This window comes from Pelophylax lessonae (assembly GCF_965119305.1).
Source record: "Pelophylax lessonae genome assembly, chromosome: 1".
NCBI lineage: Eukaryota > Metazoa > Chordata > Amphibia > Anura > Ranidae > Pelophylax > Pelophylax lessonae.
The window spans coordinates 860,888,852-860,901,862 of NC_138768.1; the positions used below are offsets into that span (position 1 = coordinate 860,888,852).

Here is a 13,011-nt window from a genome sequence, read left to right on the forward strand (position 1 = left end):
GTTTAACCTAAAGCTGCGTAAGGGGTTCTTCACTGCAAGGGTGGTGAGAATATGGAACTCTCTTTCCCAATTGGTGGTAGCTGCAGGGAGTATGGTTTCTTTTAAAAGACTTGGATGTGCATCTCACAGATCACAACATTCAGGGTTATGGAAAATTATCAAGCCACTGACACACACACACACACCGTACAGGTTGAACTGCATGGACTGTTGTCTTTATTCAACCTTAACTACTATTTGACTATGTAACAAAGTGGTTTATTCCTTCAAACATTACTGCAACAAAGTATTACGCAGAATAGTAAAAAACAACGACATGTAAATACTTAATCCCTAAATAGCAAACTCTGCACATCTAACTTTGGTATCGCTCCCAGATACAGGAGCAGAGTATAAAGGCACAAAACCGGTTACACAATAAATTAGATGCAGCGACATTCCTGGAAGATTCCAGAATCCTTTAGGAGAAGTCTTCCGCCATCTTGGTTCCTCAAGAAGTCTCCTCTTACAGGCCGAACACTTTGGGATCCACGGAGGAATTCAGCTGCTTGTTCCCCGCTCTGACAAACTCACCAAGAGAGGAACCTGAGGAAACATCAAATGTCACTTTTTTTTTCTTTTTTTATTGCGGGGGCTATGTAATGGGGGTAAATTAACAATCTGATTTAAATGGTCTTTTGAGAATTATCAAAGACATAGTTCACCTTTACAAAAAAACTGCCTATGCAGGCAAGGGGCGTCTGTGGATAAATACAAACTGTGCAGCTTTGACTAAAATGGAATAATGTCCTTGGTATACAGTAGGTGTAGGTCATGTATGTACCCCCCTGAGGCCTGACTGTAAAAAAACTCGGGAGACACACAATGGTGCGCTGCAGTGAAATGTTTGATGTGTTGACAGCTCAAGCAAAGTTAATGGACTGTCCTAAAAAGGGCCTGTAATGTAAAAGCTGTACCCAAAAATAAAGGCAAGCAGAGGACAAAGCCACCAGTGTTACTTGTAGAACAAGAAAGAGACAGAGCGCCTCTAAGTGCAGCAATTTATTAAAAAGGATTAAAAGCACTAGTAATACAACTCGCTGGATAGAGGCAAAATGGAGGCTTGTATCATCCGGTGACATGTCAGGCGATGGAAACATTATCCCAGGGGTCCAGGAAGGTGGAAAAGACCGTGCCGGTCGGATGGACGGATGAACGCTGTATCGGGAGTTTTCCACCTTCCAGGACCCCTGGGATAATGTTTCCATCGCCTGACATGTCACCGGATGATACAAGCCTCCATTTTGCCTCTATCCAGTGAGTTTTATTACTAGTGCTTTTAATCCTTTTTAATAAATTGCTGCACTTAGAGGCGCTCTGTCTCTTTCTTGTTTTGCATGTTTACACAGCAGTGACTTCACTGTGTCATGGAGCCAGCCCTTAGTAGCAGCTAACACCACCCTTTGCCTAATGCCATCTGGGACTTTTCATTGTGGACTATCATGTGTGGACTTTTCTGCCATTCATTATCTGCCATAGTATATATTTTTTTTAATATTTTTTAAATATTTTTTAATATTGTCTATCAGTCCTGCTATAGCACTATAGCACTATTTGTACATAGTTGGTGCTCTATCTAGCCCACACCAGAGCGCTAGCTCCTCCAACCAGTGTTACTTGTGGTCTCTCTGCAGCTGATCTTTTCCCCACTGCTGACTTATCATGCTTTCTTCTTCACTAGGTCTCTGTGTAGGGTCAGATAGCTCTAATGTTAGTCTCCCCCACCTCAATGAGTATGGATCTGATGACTGGTAGGGTAATGATTAAAGAAGGAAAAGTGTGGGAGTGTATTAAAAAAAAAAAACATATATTTACCTCTATGGCTGCAGCATTGCTGTTCCGCTGCAGCTGTCCCATGCCGACTCTAAGACTGAGAACTGAGTGCTCACAGGACTGCTGATTGCTCAGTTCTCCACTCTGAGCAGAGAGTGGTGACTGTCAGGGCTCTGCCCCTCCAGTCAGCGCTAGGCTGTGGAGAAGGTGAAATCTGCTGGTAGCGGCTCTCTCAGGATCTCAGCAATTCACTGAGAGGCTGAGATAGCTTTGGTCTAGGTATCTGGGTAGATCTTGACATTTTTGGAGAGGCTTTGTGATGTCATTCTGGAGTGGCTCTGTGACATCAGCAGGCTTTAGCCCACTGTTGACTGATTCTGGGTCAAAGGGGTGCAAACGTAAGTGTGCTCCTGTGACCCAGAAGAGAAGAGTGAGCAAAAAAGCTTTGGCCATACTTTTCTTTTAAGAAGCATCAGGTAGGGTAACGAAGATAGCAGAAGCAGGAAGACCCTATCACTGCAGGTCCTCAAGTATAGTTTCCTCTCCAGCAATGAGAACAGTGAGCAGTACAGTAGTATTTCCAACTACCTAGGCGCAATTATAATTTCTAGATGGTCCCTATACCATAACAAATCTTTACGTTTTGAGTCCCATTTGCATCAAGCTCCCCATCAGAGTCCCCCCTTTCAGAAGGTTACCCATCAGAGTGCCCACTTACATCAGAATCCCTCCATATACAGGATACCCATTAAAGTCCCTCCTTACACCAGAAGTGGAGGCACAGGCAATCTATATTGCCCTTAAAGAGGAAGTAAACCCTCCTCTGCAAGTTGTACCTATAGGTAAGCCTATGATAAGGCTTACCTATAGGTACTGTAAATATCTCCTAAACATGTACCGTTTAGGAGATATTTATTTACCTTCGATACATCCAGTGACGTCACTGGCGCATGCGCTATGAAGGAACGGCAGCTCGTGCCGTTCCTTCAGAGCCCCGTGCCGTGACTGTCGGCTCCCGCGTGCGTGCGCGGGAGTGACGTCACCGCGGCTCCGGCCAATCAGATGGCCGGATGCCGCGATCCCGGAAGACGGGCGACTAGACATGTCGCCCGTCATAGAGGTGAGCGGACGGCACGGCGGGGGCTTGTTCTAAGGTAAGTATTGCATAATGAGCTAGTATGCGATGCATACTAGCTCATTATGTCTTTCTCTTGCAGGGTGTAAAAAAAAACAAAAACCCAAAAACGAGTTTACAACCTCTTTAATCCTCAGTCAGTACACATTGAGGGTATGCCACTGACGTTGGGGGCCAGATAAAATCTTGTATTGAGTCACATGTGGCCCATGGGCTGTAGTTTGGAGACCCCTGATCTACTTAAATATATCGGAGAAATAAGTGATGTCAAGATCTTTATATATTGTACAAGGTCCTTTGGGTTTTTGCAGTAGGTAGCATAGGCGTGCGCACACGGTGTGCCAGGTGTGCCTGGGCACACCCTAATCACCTAGGGCACATTAGCATTATCGCTCTGTTTGCCAGTGAGGAGATGGGAAAGATCTCCCTCGGACCTGCTCTGCCATAAGAGAAATGCCACACACTTCTATTTCACTTTGCCAGCAGGGAGAGTAATGTATCGGGGCCATGTACATGTAGGCAAACACATGCATGTGTATTTAAACTTTGGGGTGCACACCCTAATGCAATAGGCTGCGCACACCTATGGTAGGTAGGTACTACATGTGGTAACAATCATCCACATTATGAGTATTGCCTGATCATTAGCGATTCATATGTGATACTCGTGCCTATCCCTAACAGTCCTGGATTCAGCAGGTCTACTACAGAGTTTGATATCCAAGCTTTTTCTCAATATTCTGAACAGCAGATTCAGGGAAGGAGAAATGAAAGCTGAAATCAATTATTTAGCAGCTGGTCAGCAGTTTAGTAACTGTACTCTGTCAATCTAACATGCATCCATTTTGAGTTTCTAAGACTGCAGCCAATCAAGAGGTTTGATTACTATCATGGGACAGTGCCAGCCCTTTCCAGATTGGTTATAGTTCCAGAACATCTGAATGGTTACCTGTTAGAATATCAGAGTCAAGTTTTACTAAACTGATGACTGGCTGCTGATTGATTTCAACTGTCATTTCTCCTTTTCCTGTGCCCACACTGCAAGGGTTAATAGCTCATTTTGTCTAGGGGAGAAGAGAAACCATTTTACTCACCTGATCCTAAGCTTCCCTGGAAGGTAATGCACTCTAAGGGCTCTTTCACACGGGCGTTCCTTTTTTTTTGCCCGATCAGGTCCTTTTTTTTTTTTGTAACGGACACGGATGACACTTGTGTCATCCCGTCCGTATGTCCGTTTTTCATCCCATCCGTTTGCGGATGAAAAACTGACATAATGCATGTCTATGTAAATACGGATGTCTGCGGATGACACCACTGACATCCGTTTTTGCTTCAGTTCCGTTTTTTGAAAGGAAGAAAAAATAGGGTTCTCCTCCGTTCAAAAAAACTGAACTGAACTGACAAAAAACGGATGTCAGCGGATGGTCATCCGATGACATCCGTATTTACATAGAGATACATTATGTCCGTTTTTCATCCGCAAATGGATGGGATGAAAAACGGACATACGGAACGCCCGTGTGAAAGAGCCCTTATGCTCCAGCAGTTGACTGTCCCTCAGTGTTCTCATGTCTAGAGCAGGGCTATGGACCCTGTTTTGGTCTTGATAAAGTCAGGACTCTACACCAGTGGAGCATGAGGGTGAAGAGGATAGAGTATGTAAATCTTTTTATTGCCGGGCTTGGGCTTTAGGTTACTAAGTCTGGAGGTTTGCTTGTGTACCGCACTCCATGGGGAGCCATTTGATCCAAACATGTAGCAATTGCTCACTACAAAATGACTTTGGTTGCACGCTTGCACTACTACAAATCTGCTGCATATTCCTGGCCTCAGGGGTAATGAGGAAAAATGTAAAAAAATAACAAAAAAAAAAACATAAATGTAAAAAAAAAAAAAAAAAATCACTCAAAAGTGATGTAATTGTAGACATTAATCATAATTTGCTGTATGGGAGTCATATCAATAAAAAATGGATTTTTGTAAAATCTTACCGTAAAATCCTTTTCTCTTAGCTCATTGACAGACGTAGTCCTCGGTGATTCAGCACCTTCGGGTTATGCTGCCCTCCACAGGAGTAGGACTAGACAGGAAATAAAATGCTCTGGCCACACCCTAGGGGCAGTCCCCAAGGGTATATCCTCTCTCTCTCTGCCACAGCAAATCAGTTATGTCACAAAGCAGTGTTTAGAGAATTTAACCCAACCCAACTCCAAAACAGAGGGGCGGGTACTACGTCTGTCAATGAGCTAAGAGAAAAGGATTTTACGGTAAGATTTTACAAAAATCCATTTTTCTCTATCGCTCATTGACAGACGTAGTCCTCGGTGATTCAGCACCTTCGGGACGTCCCAAAGCAGTACCACAAATGAGGGGTGGGAAAAATGGAAATTAAATCCAATCTAGAAGGCCCAACCGGTGCCAACTAGAAGTTTTACAATGCTCATCCTCAATGATGAGACTCAATAAAAAAATTTTTCAACAGAAAAAATCCTCGAGGTAGAACTCCGGTCTCCTCAAATTGCGGCCTGCAAAACCTTGCGGCCAAATGAGGCATCCGCCGATGCCATCACATCAATTTTATAAAATTTTGTAAAGGTATGTACCGACGACCAGGTGGGCGCCTTACATACCTGGACTACTGACGCCTGATGGCGGAAGGCCCAGGAAGTACTGAGCGCTCGAGTGGAGTGCGCCCTAACAGGTAACGGAGGACTCCGACCCTTAATAGAATAAGCCTGTACCACCGTCTGTCTAATCCATTTGGCGATAGTCGCGGCAGATGCAGGCAACCCCTTTCTGGGGCCATCCGTGATCACAAAAAGTGAATCCGTCTTACGGAATGATTCCGTAGCTTTCAGGTATACCCTGATTGCCCGAACCACATCCAAGGAATGCAATGCATGTTCCCGATGATGATTGGGCTGAGGACACAAGGAAGGTAGTACAATATCTTCATTCAGATGAAAATCTGAAACCACCTTAGGAAGAAAGGATGGCTTAGGATGAAGTACTACCTTATCCCTATGAATCACTAAGTATGGGGACTGGCATGATAATGCAGCCAGTTCTGACACCCTGCGAGCAGAAGTGATAGCCACCAAGAAGGCCACCTTCTGGGATAAAGTAAGCAAGGGAATCTCCCTGATGTTTTCAAAGGGAGGTTTCTGTAGAACCGACAAAACCAAATTAAGATCCCAGGGCGGTAAGGGCGCGGGACTGGTGGAGCCAGGTGCCGCACCCCCTGGATGAAATTCCGCACCAAGGACTTGGTAGCTAAAGGTTTCTGAAAGAAGATTGCTAATGCTGAAACTTGACCCTTGATGGTGCTCAAGGCTAGTTTCTGCTCAACCCCTTTTTGCAAAAAGGCCAATATTCGAGTCACCGAATAGGTACGTGGAGGAAATCCTAAAGATTCGCACCACGCAATATAAGTCTTCCATGTGTGATAATAGACCTTGCTGGAAGTCGCTTTCCTTGCTTTAATAAGGGTAGGAATGACTGAAGCTGACAACCCTCTGTCCTTCAGTATTTGGGTCTCAATGGCCAGGCCATTAAAACCAGCGACTGTAAAGCACGATGGTAGATTGGTCCTTGAGACCGCAGACACTCCCTGAGACGAAGTTCCCACGGAACGTCTGCGACTAGCATGTCCAAGTCGGCCAGGCCGGCTTGACGAGGCCAGCCTAGAATTTCTAGGACCACTGGCGCTAACTGGATCTGAACCAGGCGTCCCTAGAGATATCTGGCCCCGACCATCCGAGAAAGTCTGGTCGTTTTCTGTTCCCACACATTTATCAGACACCTGATTCCTATCAGGAACGGTGATCTTTCCTGGTTGAACCTCAGGGACCGAAGTCACCTGGCTAGAGGCTTCTTGGTCTGTCTGGTCAACCGGATCCGATTCCTGTGGGGAATTGAGACTAATCTTTGGAAAAGGTAAAGGAAAAGATCTGTTCAGGGAACGGTGACTACCGCTCCCTGTAGTACTTAAAAGTTGGAAGGGAAGAATCGCACCGGTAGCAGTAGTCGATGCTCAATCTAATGTCCTGGATACCGGTGAAAACGTCCCCCCACCCTCAAACCGGGTGGGGGCGCACCTTCAGGCTGTGTAATCCTTTGCTTCGGGTTTGGCTGAGTCGGTCCTCTGTTTGTCTGACCAGCCCTTCTTGAACCCCCCTGGAGGAGCCTTGCCTTTCCCGCTAGTTCCAGCCGGGCGTACGAACCCTTTATGGGCAGTAAAGAAAGGTCCTCGCTTGTTACGAGGTCCCTTAGTTTTAGCCGCCTGTGGCAAGAAAGTGCTCTTGCCTCCAGTGGCATCCTTAATGATCTCATCTAGGGTGACCCCAAATAAGCGATTCCCCTGAAAGGGGAGATTCGTTAAGGTCTTTTTGGAACCTAGGTCCGCTGACCAGCACTTCAACCACAGCACACGTCTGAGGATTACCGCTGACATAGATGCATGCCCCAATAGAGGGGTAGCATCCAAGGCTGCATCACAGATAAACTGTAGTCCTTGTATGATCTGTTCCATTAAATCAGATGTTCCCTGGGGGATATCTTTCCCCTTCAGGTCATGGCGCACCAATCTCGCCCATTCTGTAAGTGTCTGGGAAACTAGACCAATGACAATTACTGGTCTAAATGCTGACCCTATTAGGGAAAAAATAGTGCGGGACTCCGCTTCCACCTTCCGATCCACCGGATCCTTAAAGGACGAAGTGTCCTCTACTGGAATAACCGTGGCTTTATTCAGCCTGGAAATAGGTGGGTCCACCACTGGTGGTACCGTCCATTTCTTAATGAGGGATTCCTCAAACGGATAGCGTCTAGCAATGCGTTTGGAAATAGTAAAGGTACGCTTAGAATGCTCCCATTCTTCTTTAATTTTATTACCAAAACACTTGGGTACAGGAAAAACCTTCACCGTCTTGGTGGGTTTGTTAGTACCAAAGGGAATCTCTGTTTCAGTTGCCTCTGCCGGTGAAACCTCAAGTCTTAATGTTTCCTGAACCGCCACAACTAGCGCGTCCACCAAAGCTTCTTCCCAAATTATGGCGGAAGTATTAACGTCCTCCTCACTGTCTGAGGGAACTTTACCTGAGACAACAGCCCTTGCAGAGGGACCTGCAGCTGCAATGACCATCTCAGACTCTGAGTCTGAAGTGTCCGATAATATAGGGGTAGGCGGGGGTCGCTTTCTTGACCCCCGTCCCTGACAGGCCGTCTCCACCCGAGCCACCAAAGACTCCAAAACTGCTGTAAATGCATCCATACTCTGTGCACCGGCGGGTCCCGTGTCCCCCTCGAGGGAAGCAGGTGGGGGTACTTGTGTGGCAGGGTCCATGATGATTCCAGTAACTACCCGGAAAATTCAATCCAAAATAAAAATAAAACTTTTTTTTTTTTTCAGACCCCCAGCGCCACAAAAGCCCCTCAGTGTTACCTGCTAGGGATCCCTATCGAGCGAGAGAGAGAGATAGACCCCCAGGCTCACCACTTGATGCTCAGAGTTCACTGCAACAGGTTACAGCGCTGTCTCCACAAACAGGAAGTCTTTTGGCTGGCTGCCCGGGAAGAAAGGAGGCGGCTCCGCCCCTCTGCACGCCTTCCGGCGCCTCCCCTAGCTCCACGAGGTGTTTGAGTCACCTCAAACATGGCTGCCCCCATGCTGCAGACACGAGGCTACGCCAAAATGGCGGCCTCGCGCGATCTACGGCGGTCTGTTCCAGCATAGCGGCGTCCTGCAGAGTAACTAGGCATCGCAATCTCTTTCTCTCATGGAGATCAGCTTGACCGGCGGTACCGAACCCTGGCGGAACCGCGTGGCCGTCGGGAGACATGCTTCAGCTGGAGGAATGACCTGGCAAGCCGCATACATGTCCTGTGGCTTCTGACAGGTAAGATACTTCTATTCTCACCGTAAGATTTCATTGCTGCCACATATTACAATCATTTAAACATACTTTGTAATTAGATTGTCAGCTCCCAAACCAAGCCTACTGGCTTTTTGTCCACACAAATCACATTCAATATAGGGGGATCTGTGCTATGTTATAGGATAGAGGGGAACCCATCCTTACCATTACAGAGAGGGGCCCGCGTTCACCACAAGACCCGTCAGGGGGAAAGGGGGAACATACTACTCACCATACCGGAGCCAGGCGGGCGCCAACTCCTGACAGTACCCCTCTCCACCGAGGTAGGAGGGCTGTCGACCAATACGGACGCCGTGACTCATGGTCTTTGGCATTTCAGCAAGACGTTTAACTCGCAGGGTCAGTCCCTTCAGTGGGACTATGTCGCGGCCGACCCAGCGCGGAGCTATGGCCTGCACGCGCTCGTAGGCTGAACTGGGGTGACCACCGGATCTCAACATCCAGCCCGTCGCCCAGTTCAGCTTTCTTGCTTGAAGATCTCACAGGAACACTGGAGAAAAAAAGTTGTCTAAAAAATTTTTTAAGAAAAAAAGCCTGCCAGGACCGAAGATCCCAGCAAGGTATCTAAGTCCTTACTCCTGACTAGACAGAAAAAAACTGATTTGCTGTGGCAGAGAGAGAGAGGATATACCCTCGGGGACTGCCCCTAGGGTGTGGCCAGAGCATTTTATTTCCTGTCTAGTCCTACTCCTGTGGAGGGCAGCATAACCCGAAGGTGCTGAATCACAGAGGACTACGTCTGTCAATGAGCGATAGAGAAAGGTGGATTCTGATTGGTCGATGAGAGTACTCCAGCTTACAATTAGCACTTACCTGCTTTAGCCCTGACCCAGGAGATGGCTTTCCCCTCCAGCAGCTCCCACTCCTCTCTCTGATCCAGGTAGGTGCTGTGAAGCCAGATCACCGCCAGGACCGTCACCCACACCGACACCTCCACATTCTGAAAAGGAGGGAAAGATGACTTTATTATACAAGATCTGAAATGTTTCATATTTGTCCAATTCTGCATTCTGAATTCCTGTGCTTTTGTCAGGTCAGACTTCACCCAGATCTAAATGCAGGGACTAGCTTGGATTTTGGAGGCCACAAGTCAACTGTCAAACACCACCTGCAAATAGGTTTATGCATGTATCACTGTAATACAAGTTTTTTTTTTTCCGTGAGTCTATGGACAATGCTGAGATCATAGACCCACATTGACATAGTAATCGCAGAACATTTATATATATATTTTTTTAAAACCAAGACCACACCGATAATAAACTGCTCAAAAAATTAAAGGAACGCTTTTTAATCAAAATATAGTATCAAGTCAATTAAACTCCTGGGATATTGATCTGGTCAGTTAAGTAGCAGAGGGAGTTGTTAATCAGTTTCGGCTGCTTTGGTGTTAATGAAATTAACAACAGGGGCACTAGCTGGGCGAACTCCGAAACTGGAAAGGTTTTACAGCTGGAGACCACTGGCCTTTTTTTCCCTACTCATCTTTTCTGACTGTTTTTCACTAGTTTTGCATTTGGCTAGGGTCAGTGTCACTACTGATAGCATGAGACGATACCTGGACCCTATAGAGGTTGCACAGGCAGTTCAACTGCTCCAGGATGGCACATCAATACGTGCCATTGGCAGAAGGTTTGCTGTGTCTCCCACCACAGTCTCAACAGCATGGAGGAGATTCCAGGAGACAGGCAGTTACTCTAGCAGAGCTGGACAGGGCCGTAGAAGATCCTTAACGCATCAGCAGGACCGGTATCTGCCCCACAAAATGACCTTCAGCATTCCACTGGTATGAATGTCTCTGACTAAACAATCAGAAACAGCCTTCATGAGGGTGGCCTGAGGGCCCGACATCCTTTATTCGGCCCTGTGCTCACTGCCCGTCACCATTGAGCTCAATTGGCATTTGCTATTGAACACCAGAATTGGCAGGTCCACCACTGGCACCCTGTGCCTTTCACAGATGAGAGTAGGTTCTCCCTGAGCACATGTGCCAGACGCGAAAGGGTCTGGAGAAGCCGTGGAGAATGTTATGCTGCCTGTAACATCGTTCAGTATGACCAGTTTGGTGGTGGGTCAGTGATGGTCTGGGGAGGCATATCCATGGAGGGACACACACAACTGTACAGGCTAGACCAGGGGTAGGGATCCTATGGCTCGCGAGCCAGACGTGGCTCTTTTGATGGCTGCATCTGGCTCGCAGAGAAATCTTTAATAAAGGGGGGCGTGTCCGGACGTGAGCCGCGCTGGACGTGTGGTTCCAGAGCTCTGCCACGTCTACCACTCAATCCAGTGCCATCCGCGTAGCTGTGCCCGGTGCCAAGGAGATTTCTGCACCCATCGACGGTACACTTTGTGGGCTACCCACCACTACCCTCAGTTTGTCTCTGGGTAACCGGATTGCCGCGCTACGGACCCCGCGGCCTACTCGCGGTACTGCCGCCGACTCGTGTGCTGTGCAACTGAGGCCTTGGCAATCACCGCCCGGTAAGGAGACCTGCCATCCGCTCCCTGTGCCCCAACAAACACAATGCCCAGCCTCCAAGGAGGATTGAATTGGGATTGGAGGACCCTAATTATGAAGAGCGCTTACTAGATTTATTCTCCCTGGAGAGGAGACACCTGAGAGGGGACATGATAGCAATTTACAAATACCTCAACGGGGATCTCAACATAGAAAAAAAACTATTCAGTCGCAAGGAACGCATGAGGACACAAGGCCATACAATGCGATTAGAGGAGAAGCATTTTAACCTCAGGCTACGCAGTGGGTTCTTTACAGTAAGGGCTACAAGACTGTGGAATTCTCTACCACAAGTGGTAGTAACTGCGGGGAGTATGGCTACGTTTAAAATACTCTTGAACAAAAGAACAAATTCCCCTAGTGTGTGGGACTTTGAATGGCAATGACCAGGACTTGAGTAGTAAGTGTATTTAAATAAATTTATTAACAGACAATATATAAAGATACATTTCAAGAGAAAAAAAAACTGAATAAACAAACACTTTAAAAATAAGTGGCCGTATGTTACGTCTCTAGGACTGGAGATGGCTGAGACTTCCAAAAGAGACCAGACGCATTTCGGTCAATCGCCTTTCTCAACGGTCAAATAGGGACAGATCTCAGACTAAGGGTACGAAAATATAGCAATCTGTGACAGACAATGATGGTAAATCAAACAAGTTTTACATGATATGAGGTTACAAAGTGTTTGCTGTGACAAAGCTATAGCTATAGTATATATTGTTCACAATGTGAGTATTATATATATGGATACGTACCACATAGCATAGTCCTAGACGAATAAGGCCACAGACATTTAAAACCAACAGGTTAAAACCTGTATCTCAGAAGACTGCTGTACTCCTTATAACTTCACTTAGCACTCCGCCACAGTAGTGGGTGTGCAGGTCACTGTTTCACAGTAAAAAGAAGAGGCAAAAAAGGCCCAGGGGTCGGCAGGGGCTATGTAGCAATGTAGGATGGTTATGCAGCGGTGGTGGCCGCACCTAGCCGGAGAGCTCCCACAAGGATCCCAGGGATCGGTCCAAAACAGAGGGCGTCTAAAAGGAAAAGAGGGGGACGAATAAAAGATGTCTGTCCTAGTATAGGGATGGGGAGGGGGTGGGGAAGGGGGAAAAAAGGGAAAGAGACAGAATGTCTCCACAGTAAGCAATAGTGAACCATAAAGATACATACTGTGTTGCGTGTCTCCGTCTATTATACTCCCAGTGGAGGTAAATTGTATGCAAGTATTTGAGTTGAGGGGTCCCTATGGAGAGAGTCCCTGGGAGGGAAAGAGACCCAATATTAAGTAGCTTGAATACATATTTGGCCAAGGAGCACAGTTGTATAGTAAGGAGTGCTAGGAATGTAGAAAGCCACCGAAGTAGGATAGATGGTAGGTATCAACAGGTGTGCAGTGTGTACAGGGATCTGTGCACCATGCATTTATAGGTTAGATGGAATTAATAAGGAGTAAAGATGCATATGTATACCACCAGGCATGAGGATAAGAGCATGTAAGAGGGAGAAGAGCCCGAATAGTGAGTTCGTATAGACATCCAGGGCTCAAATTAAAGAATACTTGGTGTTGCCCTAACTGGGCAGGAAGAGCAGGGAAGGGGTGA

General features: G+C 46.8%; 1 protein-coding gene across 1 annotated transcript in view; it reads right to left on the bottom strand.

Annotated features, from left to right (window-relative positions):
- Nucleotides 1-332: 332 nt before the first annotated feature.
- LOC309550053 (von Willebrand factor A domain-containing protein 5A-like) overlaps nucleotides 333-13,011 on the bottom strand; it is a 220,099-nt gene continuing 207,420 nt past the window's right edge. The window contains exons 19-20 of the mRNA XM_082250520.1: nucleotides 9,697-9,823; nucleotides 333-585 (exon numbers count right to left, since the gene is read on the bottom strand). Coding sequence (XP_082106646.1) covers nucleotides 506-585; nucleotides 9,697-9,823 — 207 coding nt within the window. The 3' untranslated portion in view covers nucleotides 333-505. The remainder of the gene's footprint in view (nucleotides 586-9,696; nucleotides 9,824-13,011) is intronic.